This window comes from Salmo salar, chromosome 17 (assembly GCF_965601325.2).
Source record: "Salmo salar chromosome 17, fSalSal1, whole genome shotgun sequence".
NCBI classification, from domain to species: Eukaryota; Metazoa; Chordata; class Actinopteri; order Salmoniformes; family Salmonidae; genus Salmo; species Salmo salar.
Genome location: NC_138307.1, coordinates 87,365,104 through 87,386,618, shown reverse-complemented (window position 1 = coordinate 87,386,618; position 21,515 = coordinate 87,365,104). Strand labels below are relative to the sequence as shown.

General features: G+C 49.2%; 1 protein-coding gene and 1 long non-coding RNA gene across 2 annotated transcripts in view; both read left to right on the top strand.

The window, feature by feature from the left end:
- Window positions 1–1,126: 1,126 nt before the first annotated feature.
- LOC106594098 (shaker-related potassium channel tsha2) lies at window positions 1,127–4,835 on the top strand. Its single transcript, XM_045713542.2, has one exon. It carries the CDS (start codon window positions 2,209–2,211, stop codon window positions 3,676–3,678), a length of 1,470 nt encoding a protein of 489 aa, XP_045569498.1. The 5' UTR covers window positions 1,127–2,208; the 3' UTR covers window positions 3,679–4,835.
- Window positions 4,836–4,939: 104 nt separating this feature from the next.
- The window catches only part of LOC145861450 (uncharacterized), a 43,053-nt gene continuing 26,477 nt past the window's right edge, over window positions 4,940–21,515 (top strand). The window contains exon 1 of the long non-coding RNA XR_014381259.1: window positions 4,940–6,625. This is a non-coding gene — a long non-coding RNA (uncharacterized LOC145861450). The remainder of the gene's footprint in view (window positions 6,626–21,515) is intronic.

Here is a 21,515-nt window from a genome sequence, read left to right as displayed (position 1 = left end):
TCAGCCCAGTCCAGTTCCTGCTCAGCCCAGTCCAGTTCCTGCTCAGCCCAGTCAGCCCAGTCCAGTTCCTGCTCAGTCCAGTCCAGTTCCTGCTCAGCCCAGTCCAGTTCCTGCTCAGCCCAGTCCAGTTCCTGCTCAGCCCAGTCCAGTTCCTGCTCAGCCCAGTCCAGTTCCTGCTCAGCCCAGTCCAGTTCCTGCTCAGCCCAGTCCAGTTCCTGCTCAGCCCAGTCCAGTTCCTGCTCAGCCCAGTCCAGTTCCTGCTCAGCCCAGTCCAGTTCCTGCTCAGCCCAGTCCAGTTCCTCCTCAGCCCAGTCCAGTTCCTGCTCAGCCTAGTCCAGTTCCTGCTCAGCCCAGTCCAATTCCTGCTCAGCCCAGTCCAGTTCCTGCTCAGCCCTGTCCAGTTCCTCCTCAGCCCCTCCTAGACCCCCTGCCTGGACCCCCTATAGCCCCTGCCTGGACCCCCAGCCTGTGACCCCCTGCCTGTGACCCCCTAGACCCCCGCCTGTGACCCCCTAGACCCCCTGCCTGTGACCCCCTATACCCCCTAGACCCCCTGCCTGTGACCCCCTATACCCCCTATGACCCCCTGCCTGTGACCCCCTATACCCCCTGCCTGTGACCCCCTAGACCCCCTGCCTGTGACCCCCTATACCCCCTAGACCCCCTGCCTGTGACCCCCTATACCCCCTAGACCCCCTGCCTGTGACCCCCTAGACCCCCTGCCTGTGACCCCCTAGACCCCCTGCCTGTGACCCCCTATACCCCCTATACCCCCTGCCTGTGACCCCCTATACCCCCTGCCTGTGACCCCCTAGACCCCCTGCCTGTGACCCCTTAGCTATCTTAAGATCAATGCACCAACTGTAAGTCTTTCTGGATAAGATGTAAATGTAAAAAAAATATAAATGTAGAAAAATGTAAATATCAAAATTGCATATTTTATGTTTCCAGTCAATAGATGTGCTCTAATATATCGAGTCGAGTCACATCCAGAGAACAAGCATGTATGTGTGTTTTCTCTCTTCAGTGAGAGAGCGTCTACACGTCAGCGTGGGGAGGAGGGCTCTGCTATTTTAAATTCTGTGAATGTAACAGTCAATAGACCCGACTAGCAGCGTGACTAGCAGCGTGAATGTAACAGTCAATAGACCCGACTAGCAGCGTGAATGTAACAGTCAATAGTCCAGACTAGCAGCGTGAATGTGACAGTCAATAGACCAGACTAGCAGCGTGAACGGGACAGTCAATAGACCAGACTAGCAGCGTGAATGTAACAGTCAATAGACCCGACTAGCAGCGTGAATGTAACAGTCAATAGTCCAGACTAGCAGCGTGAATGTAACAGTCAATAGACCCGACTAGCAGCGTGAATGTAACAGTCAATAGTCCAGACTAGCAGCGTGAATGTAACAGTCAATAGTCCAGACTAGCAGCGTGAATGTGACAGTCAATAGACCAGACTAGCAGCGTGAACGGGACAGTCAATAGTCCAGACTAGCAGCGTGAACGTAACAGTCAATAGACCAGACTAGCAGCGTGAATGTAACAGTCAATAGACCAGACTAGAAGCGTGAACGGGACAGTCAATAGACCAGACTAGAAGCGTGAATGTAACAGTCAATAGTCCAGACTAGAAGCGTGAACGGGACAGTCAATAGACCAGACTAGAAGCGTGAATGTAACAGTCAATAGTCCAGACTAGCAGCGTGAACGGGAAGGGGATGGGAGAAGCCGTTGTTCACAGGGAGGAAAACGCAAACAAAAACAACCCGTCCGCAGACGTGAGAGAAGGAATAGAACCACCAGTAGAAAACAGGCTGAGACGAGACACGGTGAGAGAGGAGACACAGAGAGGAGACACAGAGAGGAGACACAGAGAGGAGACGCGGAGAGAGGAGACACAGAGAGGAGACGCGGAGAGAGGAGACACAGAGAGGAGACACAGAGAGAGGAGACACAGAGAGGAGACGCGGAGAGAGGAGACACAGAGAGGAGACGCCGAGAGAGAGCGAGAGAGAGAGAGCGCAGCCCTTTCCATCATTCCACAAGTGACTGCTTGGTCTTGTTTGTCACAAAATAGCACGGAAGGACTAAAAAAAACGCACGAGTAGAGGGGGAGAATTGTGGTGGGGGGTGGGGGGGAAAGTACGACACGGACACTGAGCGGGGTCTTTTGGAGAGAGAAGCTGTTGCCCTTTGGGGAAAAACATGACAGTAGTACCCAGAGAGAACCACGATGAGACTGTGGCACTAACAGCCCTGTCCCAAGATGTGTTCGAACCGGCGGACCAGCGGACGGATCAGGAATGCTGCGAGCGCGTTGTCATCAACATCTCCGGATTGCGCTTTGAAACCCAGCTGAAAACACTCGCTCAGTTCCCCACCACTTTACTAGGGGATCCGAGGAAGAGAATGCGCTTCTTCGACCCTCTGAGGAACGAGTACTTCTTCGACAGGAACAGACCCAGTTTCGACGCTATCCTCTACTATTACCAGTCCGGCGGTCGCCTCAGGAGACCAGTCAACGTCCCTTTGGATATATTTATGGAGGAGATCAAATTTTACCAATTGGGAGAAGATGTGATTGAGAATTTTAAGGAGGACGAGGGATTTATAAAAGAAGAAGAGAGACCGTTACCGGAAAATGAGTTTCAACGACAGGTCTGGCTACTGTTTGAATACCCGGAGAGTTCGGGACCAGCCAGAGGGATTGCTATCGTATCTGTTCTGGTGATTTTAATTTCTATTGTTATCTTCTGTTTGGAAACGCTGCCTGAGTTTAGGGATGAAAAAGAGAATAATTGGGACACTGAGCTGTCTTTGAATGGAACTAACAACGCTAAGAAACCCAATCCATTCACAGATCCTTTCTTTATAGTGGAGACACTGTGTATTATCTGGTTCTCCTTCGAGCTGTTCGTCAGGTTCCTAGCTTGCCCTTCCAAGCCTGCTTTTTTCAAAAACATGATGAACACCATCGATATTGTGGCCATTATGCCCTATTTTATCACCCTGGGGTTGGAGTTGGCGGAACACCAAGGAAACGGACAGCAAGCCATGTCTCTGGCCATCCTCAGGGTCATCCGACTGGTCCGGGTGTTTAGGATCTTCAAGTTGTCCAGACACTCCAAGGGGCTTCAGATATTAGGACAAACACTCAAAGCAAGTATGAGAGAATTGGGTCTGCTCATTTTCTTCCTCTTCATCGGAGTCATCCTCTTCTCCAGCGCTGTCTATTTCGCCGAAACCGACGATCCAGACTCCGGTTTTAGTTCGATCCCCGACGCGTTTTGGTGGGCTGTGGTCTCCATGACTACAGTGGGCTACGGGGACATGTGCCCGGTGACCATAGGAGGCAAGATCGTGGGCTCTCTGTGCGCCATAGCCGGTGTGCTCACCATCGCGTTACCGGTACCCGTCATCGTGTCCAACTTTAACTACTTCTATCACCGGGAGACCGAGCACGAAGAACAGTTCCAATATACCCATGTGACGTGTGGCCAGCAACGGCAACCGTCTCTCGGTGAATTAAAAAACAGTGACAGCCAACCATCTCTTTCCAAATCGGATTTCATAGCCACGGAGGACGCTGACTCTATTAAATATACCAACTGCAGCCCACACAAAGCGCCCTGCAGCCCACACAAAGCTTACACGGGGAAACTCACTAATGTATGATTTGTAGAGAGCAAAACAGAAAAAAAATACCCAGCAATGGAAGAACAAAAACAGGCAAAAGCCTTGGAAGATATTCAGAGAAACCATGCGTTTCTTTCTGTGAGTTGCATACATCCCCTAATTCTGCGCTCTGGCTAGAGTAAGGTTTGGATCGGTCTTATTTCGGGGCGTCTATTGTTAATAATAATGCTGAAGGAATTATTGTTTTTAAATAATAGATTATCATAACGCTGGATGAATCAAAAAAAAAAAAAAAAAAAAACGTGACTAGTGATCTCACCTGAAAACAGTCTTCCATTATACGCACAGCTCTTCTTCGCTGTAGGTTGTAAACAGAATTATTAGGTTATATTTAGCCTTATAAACAACACCCATGATCAACCAATCCCCATCTCCCATTGTAGCACTTTATTAACGTTCTCTTAGTAATGTCTCATTTATTCAGACTAATTGCGTGTCGGGTTTTTTTTAATTTTTTTTGTCTTCCGTTTTCTAAAAGTTTACATATTGATTTGCCTGTTTGGTGTTGAAGAGGTATATAATACGATAGGACCAATTTCTCTAAAATGACTTGAATGAATCTTATACCTACAGGGCATTGAAATTACTTAATAACCCCCCCCCCCCCCCCCCCCCAAGGTCACCCAGTGACTTTACCCACAACCCCCTTTATTTAGTGACTTTACCCACAACCCCCTTTATTTATTTACACCATATCCACGTAAAGCGTTTTCCATTAAGACCCGTTAGAGAGGGTTTACCGGGGCAGCGCTGCCCGGCAGCAGACCTTCTATCCTCACTGTCGACTATGATGAGGAACAGGTCTAACAGAGGTCTGTCCATCCGTGCAGAGATGCCGTTGTCTTTGATAGTGGTACCGCGGTAGTCTAACTGGTGTGGGTCCCTCTAGGAGCAACACGTCCACTCCAATGAAGTATATGTCGCTAGAGAATCACACCTTGACAAGCCATTGAGTCTAGACATTACCGCACAGCCCAATTACCCTCTAAAATGACCGCACGGCACTATTCAAAATGGATGTATATATATATATGCTGTTCGTTATTGAAAATGGATGTATATATATATATATATATATGCTGTTCGTTATTGATCCGTACCTATATATATATATATATATATATATATATATATATATAGCACAGCCCAATTACATTACCGCACAGCCCAATTACCCTCTAAAATGACCGCACGGCACTATTCAAAATGGATGTATATATATCCATTTTGAATAGTGCCGTGCGGTCATTTTAGAGGGTAATTGGGCTGTGCGGTAATGTAATTGGGCTGTGCTATATATATATATATAGGTACGGATCAATAACGAACAGCATTGAATCAGAATCGAATGAATCAAATGGATGCTATTGACATTGTTTACAACATTTCGTTTTTTATTTTTTTATTATACAATCTCACCAAAACGACATAATTAGTTAGATCTATTAGCGAATAACGCGCTAGAAAAATAAACAACCATTCAATAATATCGAGTCTCTCGGATGATTCTTCTTCTGGAGATATTACAGATGCATGAATGAATGCGTTTAACAACTTAACCGGTGGGGCGGAAATGAGAAGAGCACCTGGTAGTGTGTTCAGACAGACGGTCAGGTGCAGAGTACATCCGGACCCACAGCGCCGCTTAGTGGAGAAGTTTAGGGAACTGCAGACGAGGTTGTGGAAGCTGGTTAGTTTCTATAGCAACCTTCCAGACTGTTCTCTTCTGAGGGGGGGGAGAGAGAGAGATGTTATTGTCTGATGTTAAATAGAACTAGAGGACGGAAGGATTGACTGACGACCTGATTTGACAGGTGTTTTCTTTGTACCCGATTCATGCTGCTGCACAGCACTGACTTTGAGTTATGTAGAAATATAATTTAAATCATAAGGAAAATGATTTGGGCAGCTATTTTCACGTACTGGGATGAATGGTTATATATGGTGTAGTCTAGACAGGCAGAGAAATGAGAGACAGACAGAGACCTAATACTGCAGGTAGAAATGTATTGATATCAGAATCAATAGAAACATATATTGTCTCTGATTAAAAAAAACTCCCCTGAATCCGAGGCAGAAAGATAAACAGCTTATTGGCCACTTATATCAACAGCGTCATTATACAAGTCACCTAGCGTTCCAGGCCGACTACATTTCAGGTCACCTTGTCTTCTGATGCCATATGACATCACCATATCACTTTGCTACAGTGGACTACTACCTGAACCCTGCCGATCCCCCTCCAATCCCCCTCCGTTGCCCTCCAAACCCCCTCCAATCCCCTCCATCCCCCTCCAATCCCCTCCATCCCCCTCCAATCCCCTCCAACCCCCTCCAATCCCCTCCATCCCCCTCCAACCCCCTCCATCCCCCTCCAACCCCCTCCATCCCCCTCCAACCCCCTCCAACCCCCTCCATCCCCTACAAACCCCCTCCATCCCCCTCCGACCCCCTCCAATCCCCCCAACCCGCCTCCGACCCCCTCCATCCCCCTCCAAACCCCCTCCATCCCCCTCCATCGCCCTCCATCCCCTCCAACCCCCTCCATCCCCTCCAATCCCCTCCAACCCCCTCCATCCCCCTCCAATCCCCTCCAACCCCCTCCATCCCCCTCAATCCCCCTCCAATCCCCTTTCTACCAGCCATGTTGTGTTGCATCTCAGCTAAAAGAGGTGGAATCTAAGAACCTTTGGAATAGATTCTGACAGACGTTACCAGGATGACTGACTCAGCCCCGTTGGTTGGATTACCAGAGGAGAGGGCGGGACAATGCTGCAGATGACAGATGCAGAAGCCAATCAGATTGGGAATCAGCAGACCCCTTGGCCAATGCAACAGGACGGCCTACTGCTGCAGATGCCTGGACTACAGCGCCTCCTGGAGTTGTGACGTGGGAAGACGACAGTTGCAGGAGAGTCACATGGAGGTGAGTTGTGGTGGTAGAACATTGTCACAATAAACCTACAGCCTCATAGACCTACGGTCCTATACAGAACAGTAGCCAGATATAAACTATACAGAACAGTAGCCAGATATAAACTATACAGAACAGTAGCCAGATATAAACTATACAGAACAGTAGCCAGATATAAACTATACAGAACAGTAGCCAGATATAAACCTATGGTCCTATACAGAACAGTAGCCAGATATAAACTATACAGAACAGTAGCCAGATATAAACTATACAGAACAGTAGCCAGATACAAACCTACAGTCCTATACAGAACAGTAGCTAGATATAAACTATACAGAACAGTAGCTAGATATAAACCTACAGTCCTATACAGAACAGTAGCTAGATATAAACTATACAGAACAGTAGCTAGATATAAACTATACAGAACAGTAGCTAGATATAAACTATACAGAACAGTAGCCAGATATAAACCTACGGTCCTATACAGAACAGTAGCCAGATATAAACTATACAGAACAGTAGCCAGATATAAACCTACGGTCCTATACAGAACAGTAGCCAGATATAAACTATACAGAACAGTAGCCAGATATAAACTATACAGAACAGTAGCCAGATACAAACCTACAGTCCTATACAGAACAGTAGCCAGATATAAACTATACAGAACAGTAGCTAGATATAAACCTACAGTCCTATACAGAACAGTAGCTAGATATAAACTATACAGAACAGTAGCTAGATATAAACTCTACAGAACAGTAGCTAGATATAAACTATACAGAACAGTAGCCAGATATAAACTATACAGAACAGTAGCCAGATATAAACTATACAGAACAGTAGCTAGATATAAACTATACAGAACAGTAGCTAGATATAAACTATACAGAACAGTAGCCAGATATAAACTATACAGAACAGTAGCTAGATATAAACTATACAGAACAGTAGCCAGATATAAACTATACAGAACAGTAGCCAGATATAAACCTACGGTCCTATACAGAACAGTAGCCAGATATAAACTATACAGAACAGTAGCCAGATATAAACCTACAGTCCTATACAGAACAGTAGCCAGATATAAACCTACGGTCCTATACAGAACAGTAGCCAGATATAAACTATACAGAACAGTAGCCAGATATAAACCTACGGTCCTATACAGAACAGTAGCTAGATATAAACTATACAGAACAGTAGCTAGATATAAACTATACAGAACAGTAGCCAGATATAAACTATACAGAACAGTAGCTAGATATAAACTATACAGAACAGTAGCTAGATATAAACTATACAGAACAGTAGCCAGATATAAACTATACAGAACAGTAGCTAGATATAAACTATACAGAACAGTAGCTAGATATAAACTATACAGACCAGTAGCTAGATATAAACTATACAGAACAGTAGCCAGATATAAACTATACAGAACAGTAGCCAGATATAAACTATACAGAACAGTAGCTAGATATAAACTATACAGAACAGTAGCTAGATATAAACCTACGGTCCCTGTATCCTGTAGTTCCCTGTTCTACGTCCCAGCATCATCAAAACACTCTCTCTCCCCCTTTTCTAGAAACAGCCTGTCTCCTAGATCGTCCAGACAGACAGATATCTCAGGCAGCAGCACCATTGTAGACCTCAGTCGGTCGTTTACGTTTAACAACAAATCCTATCAAGACCGTGTACTGGTGGCTCAGGCTCAGGAGGCAGTACCATGTCCGTCTGCTAGGTGTCGCTGTCCGCCTGTACAACGGCTGTCTGCTGGTCTTCTGATAGGGCCCTGATCAGTTCAACATAGAATAGGATGTTATAGTGGTCTGTCCGGGTACAGTGGTGGAGTTACTCTGGGTTCCCTACAGATATAGTGGTCTGTCTGGGTACAGTGGTGGAGTTACTCTGGGTTCCCTACAGATATAGTGGTCTGTCTGGGTACAGTGGTGGAGTTACTCTGGGTTCCCTACAGATATAGTGGTCTGTCTGGGTACAGTGGTGGAGTTACTCTGGGTTCCCTACAGATATAGTGGTCTGTCTGGGTACAGTGGTGGAGTTACTCTGGGTTCCCTACAGATATAGTGGTCTGTCTGGGTACAGTGGTGGAGTTACTCTGGGTTCCCTACAGATATAGTGGTCTGTCTGGGTACAGTGGTGGAGTTACTCTGGGTTCCCTACAGATATAGTGGTCTGTCTGGGTACAGTGGTGGAGTTACTCTGGGTTCCCTACAGATATAGTGGTCTGTCTGGGTACAGTGGTGGAGTTACTCTGGGTTCCCTACAGATATAGTGGTCTGTCTGGGTACAGTGGTGGAGTTACTCTGGGTTCCCTACAGATATAGTGGTCTGTCTGGGTACAGTGGTGGAGTTACTCTGGGTTCCCTACAGATATAGTGGTCTGTCTGGGTACAGTGGGGACGTTATACATACTGCATGTATATCTGTAGAGATCCCAGCAGGTGACTGTGCTGCTGGTAACAGGGCAGGGTTATGCTATTGTTACTGTCTGTAGTGTGTGTGTGTGTGTGTTTCGTGTGTGTTTTGTGTGTTTCGTGTGTGTGTGTGTAGTGTGTGTATTGTGTGTGTGTGTGTGTCTTTCTGTCTGTCAGTAGTGATAAGGCAGCTGTCTCAGTAACTGTAGCAACATGCCCCGCCCACCTGAGAATCTGTCTTTTTCAGTCCTCTATTTCCTGTTGGGGGGGGGGGGGGATCCACTCGACATTTAAATCTCCCTGGATTGACAGTTAAATCTCCCTGGATATGACAGTTAAATCTCCCTGGATATGACAGTTAAATCTCCCTGGATTGACAGTTAAATCTCCCTGGATATGACAGTTAAATCTCCCAGGATATGACAGTTAAATCTCCCTGGATATGACAGTTAAATCTCCCTGGATATGACAGTTAAATCTCCCTGGATATGACAGTTAAATCTCCCTGGATATGACAGTTAAATCTCCCTGGATATGACAGTTAAATCTCCCAGGATATGACAGTTAAATCTCCCTGGATATGACAGTTAAATCTCCCTGGATATGACAGTTAAATCTCCCTGGATTTGATTGCTTTCATTTTACTCCTGCGACTCTATCATTCTCTTGCTTCTTCCTGTCGTTTTCCCTCCCGTTAAAACGCTACAGGAGAATGGGCTCAACGTAACACCTTGTCTTTCCATTGCATCGATCAGAACGTTAAAAGATTCGTCCAGGATTTAACGCGCCCCTCTTGACCATTTTTTAAAGGCCTTGTTCTGATTGGTGTTCATTTTATTTTATTTTTTTGTTTGTTTGGTGCAATTAAATAAAGTAATAATTTAATATATTTTGAAATATTTATAAATTAGATTTATTCATCTGAGGGTAATCCTGCTATTGACACCACTGGATGTCGACGACAACAGTATTTAATTAGGAAGTCTAGACAGAGCAGGTGGTTGGCTGGTCGAAGACCTGCTCCTCCCCTTTATGGTAATATATTCATATATGCAAATACATACGTTGTGTTTATGCGAATTAGGCACATATAGTTTTCTTTATTTTAACACAACATCTAAAAAAAAATACCTGATACAATAAAGAAATTATTTATATACGAACAAGAAAAATAAGTGCATTTTTGACGAGAAATTGAACACGTGAAATTCCCACCAAAATCCCAGAAGTCCAGGTGTTATTTGTCCGTTCCAGTAAAATGTTTTATCTGCTATAAACCCTGTCAATACCTGATGGCGATTGGAGGATCTTCCTTCCGTTGGTCAACATTTATTAGAATTGTTCTGAAAACCTTTTAACGACGTTGCTGATCGTTGCGGGCATCAGACCCCTTCCTCCTCTCTACCACTGTTGTACGGAGCGAACCTTCTCATTTCTCACAACGACAGACAACAGACAGACTTTAATATGTTGATTCTGATAGCTGGCGTTCGGTAGACGTACAGTATGTTTTAACAAAGAGACCTGAGATCATGTGTGACTTGCATTGGCTTTGAGAGCCAGGTAGCTGGCAGTGCCAGGTCCCACTATAGTCCACCACCACAGCCCTTCCCCCACAGACAGGTAGTTGGCAGTGCCAGGTCCCACTACAGTCCACCCCCACAGCCCTGCCCCCACAGACAGGTAGTTGGCAGTGCCAGGTCCCAGTACAGTCCACCCACACAGCCCTTCCCCCACAGACAGGCAGTATTTCCATCTAAATCTACCCTACGGTGTGTTATAACCCTACCGTACCGTTATAACCCTATACCACAGTGTGTTATAACCTTACCCCACAGTCTGTTATAACCCTACCCTACAGTGTGTTGTAACCCTACCCCACAGTGTGTTATAACCCTACACCACAGTGTGTTATAACTCTATCCCACAGCATGTTATAACCCTACCCTACAGTTATAACCCTACCCAACAGTGTATTATAACCTTACCCTACAGCGTGTTATAACCATACCCTACAGCGTGTTATAACTCTACCCCACAGTGTTTTATAACCCTACCCCACAGTGTGTTATAACCCTACCCCATAGTGTGTTATAACCCTACCCCACAGTGTATTATAACCCTACCCCACAGTGTTTTATAACCCTACCCCACAGTGTATTATAACCCTACCCCACAGTGTGTTATAACCCTACCATGCAGTGTGTTATAACCCTACACCACAGTGTGTTATAACCCTACCTTACCTTGTGTTATAACCCTACCCTACCGTTATAAAACGACCCCACAATGTGTTATAACCCTATCACACAGTGTGTTATAACCCTACCCCACAGTGTGTTATAACCCTACCCTACAGTGTGTTATAACACTACCCCACAGTGTGTTATAACCCTTTCCCACAGTGTGTTATAACCCTTTCCCACAGTGTGTTATAACCCTACCCTACAGTGTGTTATAACCCTACCTTACAGTGTGTTATAACCCTTCCCCACAGTGTGTTATAACCTAGAGTGTGTTATAACCCTACCCTACAGTGTGTTATAAGCCTTTCCCACAGTGTGTTATAACCCTACCCTACAGTGTGTTATAACCCTACCTTACAGTGTGTTATAACCCTTCCCCACAGTGTGTTATAACCTAGAGTGTGTTATAACCCTACCCTACAGTGTGTTATAACCCTACCCTACAGTGTGTTATAACCCTACCCTACAGTGTGTTATAACCCTACCCTACAGTGTGTTATAACCCTACCCTACAGTGTGTTATAACCCTACCCCACGGTATGTTATAACACCATCTAGGCTGTGTAACAGGCTACATTCTGTCCAAAGGTCAGGTTATTTAAAGATCTGGATGCATTGATTCCTCCTTAATCCAGAGTCTTATGTCACAGCCTGATTAATTACCAGCATGAGGTGTTGTCACCCCCTCCCCTATCCTCAGCCCCTCCTCTCCCCTCACCACCCCCCCCCTTTCCTCAGCCCCTCCTCTCCCCTCACCACCCACTCAGCCCCTCCTCTCCCCTCACCACCCACTCCCCTTTCCTCAGCCCCTCCTCTCCCCTCACCACCCCCCCCCTTTCCTCAGCCCCTCCTCTCCCCTCACCACCCCCCCCTTTCCTCAGCCCCTCCTCTCCCCTCACCACCCACTCAGCCCCTCCTCTCCCCTCACCACCCACTCCCCTTTCCTCAGCCCCTCCTCTCCCCTCACCACCTCCTCCCCTTTCCTCAGCCCCTCCTCTCCCCTCACCACCCACTCAGCCCCTCCTCTCCCCTCACCACCCCCTCCCCTTTCCTCAGCCCCTCCTCTCCCCTCACCACCCCCTCCCCTTTCCTCAGCCCCTCCTCTCCCCTCACCACCCACTCCCCTTTCCTCAGCCCCTCCTCTCCCCTCACACCAGCATGGCAGTTGAGTTATGTGTGAGTTGTGGTTGCCATGGAGACCGAGTTACAATAACATGAAATAAAACCCAATCCATTTATGGCTGCTGTGTATTGTGGTACTGCCCAGCTGCTGCACAGAGATAGACAGGCTCTCTGAGGCACACTGAGGCAACAGTCAGTCTTACTGACTGTTATGCTGGCTTTACAGAAAGCCTGAAAGACAATTTACGCTTTGATCCGAAAATGTGGTCATAGGCTTCGTATGGAGGATGTGACGCAATTGCAGAGCCTCCGGAGGTCATGCAGAGGTCAAATCTCCGTACCGCAGTGCCGTGCGCCTCTCACATTCTGTAACAATGTGGAGTGCTTCCGTATACACTATGTATACAAAAGTATGTGGACACCCCATTCAAATTAGTGGATTCAGCTATTTCAGCCACACTCGTTGCTGACAGGTGTATAACAATCGAGCACACAGCCATGCAATCTCCATAGACAAACATGGTCAGTAGAATGGCCCGTACTGAAGAGCTCAGTGGCTTTCAACGTGGCACCGTCATAGGATGCCACCTTTCCAACAAGTCAGTTCATCAAATTTCTGCCCTGCTATAGCTGCCCCGGTCAACTGTAAGGGCTGTTATTGTGAAGTGGAAACGTCTAGGAGCAACAACGGCTCAGCCGTGAAGTGGTAGGCCACACAAGCTCACAGAAGGGGACCGCAGAGTGCTGAAGCGTGTAAAAATTGTCTTTCCTCGGTTGCAACACTCACTACCGAGTTCTGCCTCTGGAAGCATCATCAGCACAATAACTTTTCGTTCTTGAGCTTCATGAAATGGGTTTCCACGGCCGAGCAGCCTTACACAAGCCTAAGATCACCACGCTCAATGCCAAGCTTCGGCTGGAGAGGTGTAAAGCTCGCGGCCATTGGACTCTGGAGCAGTGGAAACACGTTCTCTGCAGTGATGAATCACGCTTCACCATCTGGCAGTCCGACGGACAAATCTGGGTTTGGCGGATGCCAGGAGAACGCTACCTGCCCCAATGCATAGTGCCAACTGTAAAGTTTGGTGGAGGAGGAATAATGGTCTGGGGCTGTTTGTCATGGTTCAGGCTAGGCCCCTTAGTTCCAATGCAGGGAAATCTTAACGCTACAGCATACAACAACATTCTAGACGATTCTGTGCTTCCACCTTTATGGGAACAGTTTAGGGAAGGCCCTTTCCTGTTTCAGCATGACAATGTCCCCGTTCACAAAGCGAGGTCGATAAAGAAATGGTTTGTCGAGATCGGTGTGGAAGAACTTGACTGGCCTGCACAGAGCCCTGAACTCAACCCCATCGAACACCTTTGGGATTAATTGGAATGCTACATGAGAGTGGTTAGCGGTGTTGCTACATGGCAGTGGTCTTGGTTAGCGGTGTTGCTACATGGCAGTGGTCTTGGTTAGCGGTGTTGCTACATGGCAGTGGTCTCGGTTAGCGGTGTTGCTACATGGCAGTGGTCTCGGTTAGCGGTGTTGCTACATGGCAGTGGTTAGCGGTGTTGCTACATGGCAGTGGTCTCGGTTAGGGGTGTTGCTACATGGCAGTGGTCTCGGTTAGCGGTGTTGCTACATGGCAGTGGTCTCGGTTAGCGGTGTTGCTAGCTGGCAGTGGTCTCGGTTAGCGGTGTTGCTACATGGCAGTGGTCTTGGTTAGCGGTGTTGCTACATGGCAGTGGTCTCGGTTAGCGGTGTTGCTAAATGGCAGTGGTCTCGGTTAGCGGTGTTGCTACATGGCAGTGGTCTCGGTTAGCGGTGTTGCTACAAGGCAGTGGTCTCGGTTAGCCGTGTTGCTACATGGCAGTGGTCTCGGTTAGCGGTGTTGCTACATGGCAGAGGTCTCGGTTAGCGGTGTTGCTACACGGTTAGCGGTGTTGCTACATGGCAGTGGTCTCGGTTAGCGGTGTTGCTACATGGCAGTGGTCTAAGTTAGCAGTGTTGCTACATGGCAGTGGTTAGCGGTGTTGCTACATGGCAGCGGTCTTGGTTAGCGGTGTTGCTAGATGGCAGTGGTCTCGATTAGCAGTGTTGCTACATGGCAGTGGTTAGCGGTGTTGCTACATGGCAGCGGTCTTGGTTAGCGGTGTTGCTAGATGGCAGTGGTCTCGATTAGCGGTGTTGCTACATGGCAGCGGTCTCGGTTAGCGGTGTTGCTACATGGCAGTGGTTAGCGGTGTTGCTACATGGCAGCGGTCTCGGTTAGCAGTGTTGCTACATGGCAGTGGTTAGCGGTGTTGCTACATGGCAGTGGTCTAAGTTAGCGGTGTTGCTACATGGCAGTGGTTAGCGGTGTTGCTACATGGCAGCGGTCTTGGTTAGCGGTGTTGCTAGATGGCAGTGGTCTCGGTTAGCGGTGTTGCTACATGGCAGTGGTTAGCGGTGTTGCTACATGGCAGTGGTCTAAGTTAGCGGTGTTGCTACATGGCAGTGGTTAGCGGTGTTGCTACATGGCAGCGGTCTTGGTTAGTGGTGTTGCTACATGGCAGTGGTCTAAGTTAGCGGTGTTGCTACATGGCAGTGGTTAGCGGTGTTGCTACATGGCAGTGGTCTAAGTTAGCGGTGTTGCTACATGGCAGTGGTTAGCGGTGTTGCTACATGGCAGTGGTCTAAGTTAGCGGTGTTGGTACATGGCAGTGGTTAGCGGTGTCGCTACATGGCAGTGGTCTAAGTTAGCGGTGTTGCTACATGGCAGTGGTTAGCGGTGTTGCTACATGGCAGCGGTCTCGGTTAGCGGTGTTGCTACATGGCAGTGGTTAGCGGTGTTGCTACATGGCAGTGGTCTAAGTTAGCGGTGTTGCTACATGGCAGTGGTTAGCGGTGTTGCTACATGGCAGCGGTCTTGGTTAGCGGTGTTGCTAGATGGCAGTGGTCTCAGTTAGCGGTGTTGCTACATGGCAGCGGTCTCGGTTAGCGGTGTTGCTACATGGCAGTGGTTAGCGGTGTTGCTACATGGCAGTGGTCTAAGTTAGCGGTGTTGCTACATGGCAGTGGTTAGCGGTGTTGCTACATGGCAGTGGTCTAAGTTAGCGGTGTTGCTACATGGCAGTGGTTAGCGGTGTCGCTACATGGCAGTGGTCTAAGTTAGCGGTGTTGCTACATGGCAGTGGTTAGCGGTGTCGCTACATGGCAGTGGTCTAAGTTAGCGGTGTTGCTACATGGCAGTGGTCTTGGTTAGCGGTGTTGCTACATGGCAGTGGTCTCGGTTAGCGGTGTTGCTACATGGCAGTGGTCTCGGTTAGCGGTGTTGCTACATGGCAGCGGTCTCGGTTAGCGGTGTTGCTACATGGCAGTGGTCTCGGTTAGCGGTGTTGCTACATGGCAGTGGTTAGCGGTGTTGCTACATGGCAGTGGTCTCGGTTAGCGGTGTTGCTACATGGCAGTGGTTAGCGGTGTTGCTACATGGCAGTGGTCTAAGTTAGCGGTGTCGCTACATGGCAGTGGTCTAAGTTAGCGGTGTTGCTACATGGCAGTGGTCTCGGTTAGCGGTGTTGCTACATGGCAGCGGTCTCGGTTAGCGGTGTTGCTACATGGCAGTGGTCTCGGTTAGCGGTGTTGCTACATGGCAGTGGTTAGCGGTGTTGCTACATGGCAGTGGTCTAAGTTAGCGGTGTCACTACATGGCAGTGGTCTAAGTTAGCGGTGTTGCTACATGGCAGTGGTCTCGGTTAGCGGTGTTGCTACATGGCAGTGGTCTCGGTTAGCGGTGTTGCTACATGGCAGTGGTTAGCGGTGTTGCTACATGGCAGTGGTCTCGGTTAGCGGTGTTGCTACATGGCAGTGGTTAGCGGTGTTGCTACATGGCAGTGGTCTAAGTTAGCGGTGTCGCTAGATGGCAGTGGTCTCAGTTAGCGGTGTTGCTACATGGCAGTGGTCTCGGTTAGCGGTGTTGCTACATGGCAGCGGTCTCGGTTAGCGGTGTTGCTACATGGCAGTGGTTAGCGGTGTTGCTACATGGCAGTGGTCTCGGTTAGCGGTGTTGCTACATGGCAGTGGTCTAAGTTAGCGGTGTTGCTACATGGCAGTGGTCTAAGTTAGCGCTGTTGCTACATGGCAGTGGTCTAAGTTAGCAGTGTTGCTAGATGGCAATGGTTAGCGCTGTTGCTACATGGCAGTGGTCTAAGTTAGCGGTGTTGCTACATGGCAGTGGTTAGCGGTGTTGCTACATGGCAGCGGTCTCGGTTAGCGGTGTTGCTACATGGCAGCGGTCTCGGTTAGCGGTGTTGCTACATGGCAGTGGTCTCGGTTAGCGGTGTTGCTACATGGCAGCGGTCTCGGTTAGCGGTGTTGCTACATGGCAGTGGTTAGCGGTGTTGCTACATGGCAGTGGTCTCGGTTAGCGGTGTTGCTACATGGCAGTGGTCTAAGTTAGCGGTGTTGCTACATGGCAGTGGTCTAAGTTAGCGCTGTTGCTACATGGCAGTGGTCTAAGTTAGCAGTGTTGCTAGATGGCAATGGTTAGCGCTGTTGCTACATGGCAGTGGTCTAAGTTAGCGGTGTTGCTACATGGCAGTGGTTAGCGGTGTTGCTACATGGCAGCGGTCTCGGTTAGCGGTGTTGCTACATGGCAGCGGTCTCGGTTAGCGGTGTTGCTACATGGCAGTGGTCTAAGTTAGCGGTGTTGCTACATGGCAGTGGTCTAAGTTAGCGGTGTTGCTACATGGCAGTGGTCTCGGTTAGCGGTGTTGCTACATGGCAGCGGTCTCGGTTAGCGGTGTTGCTACATGGCAGTGGTTAGCGGTGTTGCTACATGGCAGTGGTCTCGGTTAGCGGTGTTGCTACATGGCAGTGGTCTAAGTTAGCAGTGTTGCTACATGGCAGTGGTTAGCGGTGTTGCTACATGGCAGCGGTCTTGGTTAGCGGTGTTGCTAGATGGCAGTGGTCTCGATTAGCAGTGTTGCTACATGGCAGTGGTTAGCGGTGTTGCTACATGGCAGCGGTCTTGGTTAGCGGTGTTGCTAGATGGCAGTGGTCTCGATTAGCGGTGTTGCTACATGGCAGCGGTCTCGGTTAGCGGTGTTGCTACATGGCAGTGGTTAGCGGTGTTGCTACATGGCAGCGGTCTCGGTTAGCAGTGTTGCTACATGGCAGTGGTTAGCGGTGTTGCTACATGGCAGTGGTCTAAGTTAGCGGTGTTGCTACATGGCAGTGGTTAGCGGTGTTGCTACATGGCAGCGGTCTTGGTTAGCGGTGTTGCTAGATGGCAGTGGTCTCGGTTAGCGGTGTTGCTACATGGCAGTGGTTAGCGGTGTTGCTACATGGCAGTGGTCTAAGTTAGCGGTGTTGCTACATGGCAGTGGTTAGCGGTGTTGCTACATGGCAGTGGTCTAAGTTAGCGGTGTTGCTACATGGCAGTGGTTAGCGGTGTTGCTACATGGCAGCGGTCTTGGTTAGTGGTGTTGCTACATGGCAGTGGTCTAAGTTAGCGGTGTTGCTACATGGCAGTGGTTAGCGGTGTTGCTACATGGCAGCGGTCTTGGTTAGCGGTGTTGCTAGATGGCAGTGGTCTCAGTTAGCGGTGTTGCTACATGGCAGCGGTCTCGGTTAGCGGTGTTGCTACATGGCAGTGGTTAGCGGTGTTGCTACATGGCAGTGGTCTAAGTTAGCGGTGTTGCTACATGGCAGTGGTTAGCGGTGTTGCTACATGGCAGTGGTCTAAGTTAGCGGTGTTGCTACATGGCAGTGGTTAGCGGTGTCGCTACATGGCAGTGGTCTAAGTTAGCGGTGTTGCTACATGGCAGTGGTTAGCGGTGTCGCTACATGGCAGTGGTCTAAGTTAGCGGTGTTGCTACATGGCAGTGGTCTTGGTTAGCGGTGTTGCTACATGGCAGTGGTCTCGGTTAGCGGTGTTGCTACATGGCAGTGGTCTCGGTTAGCGGTGTTGCTACATGGCAGCGGTCTCGGTTAGCGGTGTTGCTACATGGCAGTGGTCTCGGTTAGCGGTGTTGCTACATGGCAGTGGTTAGCGGTGTTGCTACATGGCAGTGGTCTCGGTTAGCGGTGTTGCTACATGGCAGTGGTTAGCGGTGTTGCTACATGGCAGTGGTCTAAGTTAGCGGTGTCGCTACATGGCAGTGGTCTAAGTTAGCGGTGTTGCTACATGGCAGTGGTCTCGGTTAGCGGTGTTGCTACATGGCAGCGGTCTCGGTTAGCGGTGTTGCTACATGGCAGTGGTCTCGGTTAGCGGTGTTGCTACATGGCAGTGGTTAGCGGTGTTGCTACATGGCAGTGGTCTAAGTTAGCGGTGTCACTACATGGCAGTGGTCTAAGTTAGCGGTGTTGCTACATGGCAGTGGTCTCGGTTAGCGGTGTTGCTACATGGCAGTGGTCTCGGTTAGCGGTGTTGCTACATGGCAGTGGTTAGCGGTGTTGCTACATGGCAGTGGTCTCGGTTTGCGGTGTTGCTACATGGCAGTGGTTAGCGGTGTTGCTACATGGCAGTGGTCTAAGTTAGCGGTGTCGCTAGATGGCAGTGGTCTCAGTTAGCGGTGTTGCTACATGGCAGTGGTCTCGGTTAGCGGTGTTGCTACATGGCAGCGGTCTCGGTTAGCGGTGTTGCTACATGGCAGTGGTTAGCGGTGTTGCTACATGGCAGTGGTCTCGGTTAGCGGTGTTGCTACATGGCAGTGGTTAGCGGTGTTGCTACATGGCAGTGGTCTAAGTTAGCGGTGTCGCTAGATGGCAGTGGTCTCAGTTAGCGGTGTTGCTACATGGCAGTGGTCTCGGTTAGCGGTGTTGCTACATGGCAGCGGTCTCGGTTAGCGGTGTTGCTACATGGCAGTGGTTAGCGGTGTTGCTACATGGCAGTGGTCTCGGTTAGCGGTGTTGCTACATGGCAGTGGTCTAAGTTAGCGGTGTTGCTACATGGCAGTGGTCTAAGTTAGCGCTGTTGCTACATGGCAGTGGTCTAAGTTACCAGTGTTGCTAGATGGCAATGGTTAGCGCTGTTGCTACATGGCAGTGGTCTAAGTTAGCGGTGTTGCTACATGGCAGTGGTTAGCGGTGTTGCTACATGGCAGCGGTCTCGGTTAGCGGTGTTGCTACATGGCAGCGGTCTCGGTTAGCGGTGTTGCTACATGGCAGTGGTCTAAGTTAGCGGTGTTGCTACATGGCAGTGGTCTAAGTTAGCGGTGTTGCTACATGGCAGTGGTCTAAGTTAGCGGTGTTGCTACATGGCAGTGGTCTAAGTTAGCGCTGTTGCTACATGGCAGTGGTCTAAGTTAGCAGTGTTGCTAGATGGCAATGGTTAGCGCTGTTGCTACATGGCAGTGGTCTAAGTTAGCAGTGTTGCTAGATGGCAATGGTTAGCGGTGTTGCTACATGGCAGTGGTCTAAGTTAGCGGTGTTGCTACATGGCAGTGGTTAGCGGTGTTGCTACATGGCAGCGGTCTCGGTTAGCGGTGTTGCTACATGGCAGTGGTTAGCGGTGTTGCTACATGGCAGCGGTCTCGGTTAGCGGTGTTGCTACATGGCAGTGGTCTAAGTTAGCGGTGTTGCTACATGGCAGTGGTCTAAGTTAGCGGTGTTGCTACATGGCAGTGGTCTAAGTTAGCGCTGTTGCTACATGGCAGTGGTCTAAGTTAGCAGTGTTGCTAGATGGCAATGGTTAGCGCTGTTGCTACATGGCAGTGGTCTAAGTTAGCAGTGTTGCTAGATGGCAATGGTTAGCGGTGTTGCTACATGGCAGTGGTCTAAGTTAGCGGTGTTGCTACATGGCAGTGGTTAGCGGTGTTGCTACATGGCAGCGGTCTCGGTTAGCGGTGTTGCTACATGGCAGTGGTTAGCGGTGTTGCTACATGGCAGTGGTCTAAGTTAGCGGTGTCGCTACATGGCAGTGGTCTAAGTTAGCGGTGTTGCTACATGCCAGTGGTCTCGGTTAGCGGTGTTGCTACATGGCAGCGGTCTCGGTTAGCAGTGTTGCTACATGGCAGTGGTTAGCGGTGTTGCTACATGGCAGTGGTCTCGGTTAGCGGTGTTGCTACATGGCAGTGGTCTAAGTTAGCGGTGTTGCTACATGGCAGTGGTCTAAGTTAGCGCTGTTGCTACATGGCAGTGGTCTAAGTTAGCGGTGTCGCTACATGGCACTGGTCTAAGTTAGCGGTGTTGCTACATGGCAGTGGTCTCGGTTAGCGGTGTTGCTACATGGCAGCGGTCTCGGTTAGCGGTGTTGCTACATGGCAGTGGTTAGCGGTGTTGCTACATGGCAGTGGTCTCGGTTAGCGGTGTTGCTACATGGCAGTGGTCTAAGTTAGCGGTGTTGCTACATGGCAGTGGTCTAAGTTAGCGCTGTTGCTACATGGCAGTGGTCTAAGTTAGCAGTGTTGCTAGATGGCAATGGTTAGCGCTGTTGCTACATGGCAGTGGTCTAAGTTAGCAGTGTTGCTAGATGGCAATGGTTAGCGGTGTTGCTACATGGCAGTGGTCTAAGTTAGCGGTGTTGCTACATGGCAGTGGTTAGCGGTGTTGCTACATGGCAGCGGTCTCGGTTAGCGGTGTTGCTACATGGCAGCGGTCTCGGTTAGCGGTGTTGCTACATGGCAGTGGTTAGCGGTGTTGCTACATGGCAGTGGTCTAAGTTAGCCGTGTCGCTACATGGCACTGGTCTAAGTTAGCGGTGTTGCTACATGGCAGTGGTCTCGGTTAGCGGTGTTGCTACATGGCAGCGGTCTCGGTTAGCGGTGTTGCTACATGGCAGTGGTTAGCGGTGTTGCTACATGGCAGTGGTCTCGGTTAGCGGTGTTGCTACATGGCAGTGGTCTAAGTTAGCGGTGTTGCTACATGGCAGTGGTCTAAGTTAGCGCTGTTGCTACATGGCAGTGGTCTAAGTTAGCAGTGTTGCTAGATGGCAATGGTTAGCGCTGTTGCTACATGGCAGTGGTCTAAGTTAGCAGTGTTGCTAGATGGCAATGGTTAGCGGTGTTGCTACATGGCAGTGGTTAGCGGTGTTGCTACATGGCAGCGGTCTCGGTTAGCGGTGTTGCTACATGGCAGCGGTCTCGGTTAGCGGTGTTGCTACATGGCAGTGGTCTAAG

Coding starts and splice junctions, on each gene's coding strand:
- LOC106594098 (XM_045713542.2), top strand. CDS start 2,209: ATGACAGTAGTACCCAGAGAGAACCACGATGAGACTGTGGCACTAACA.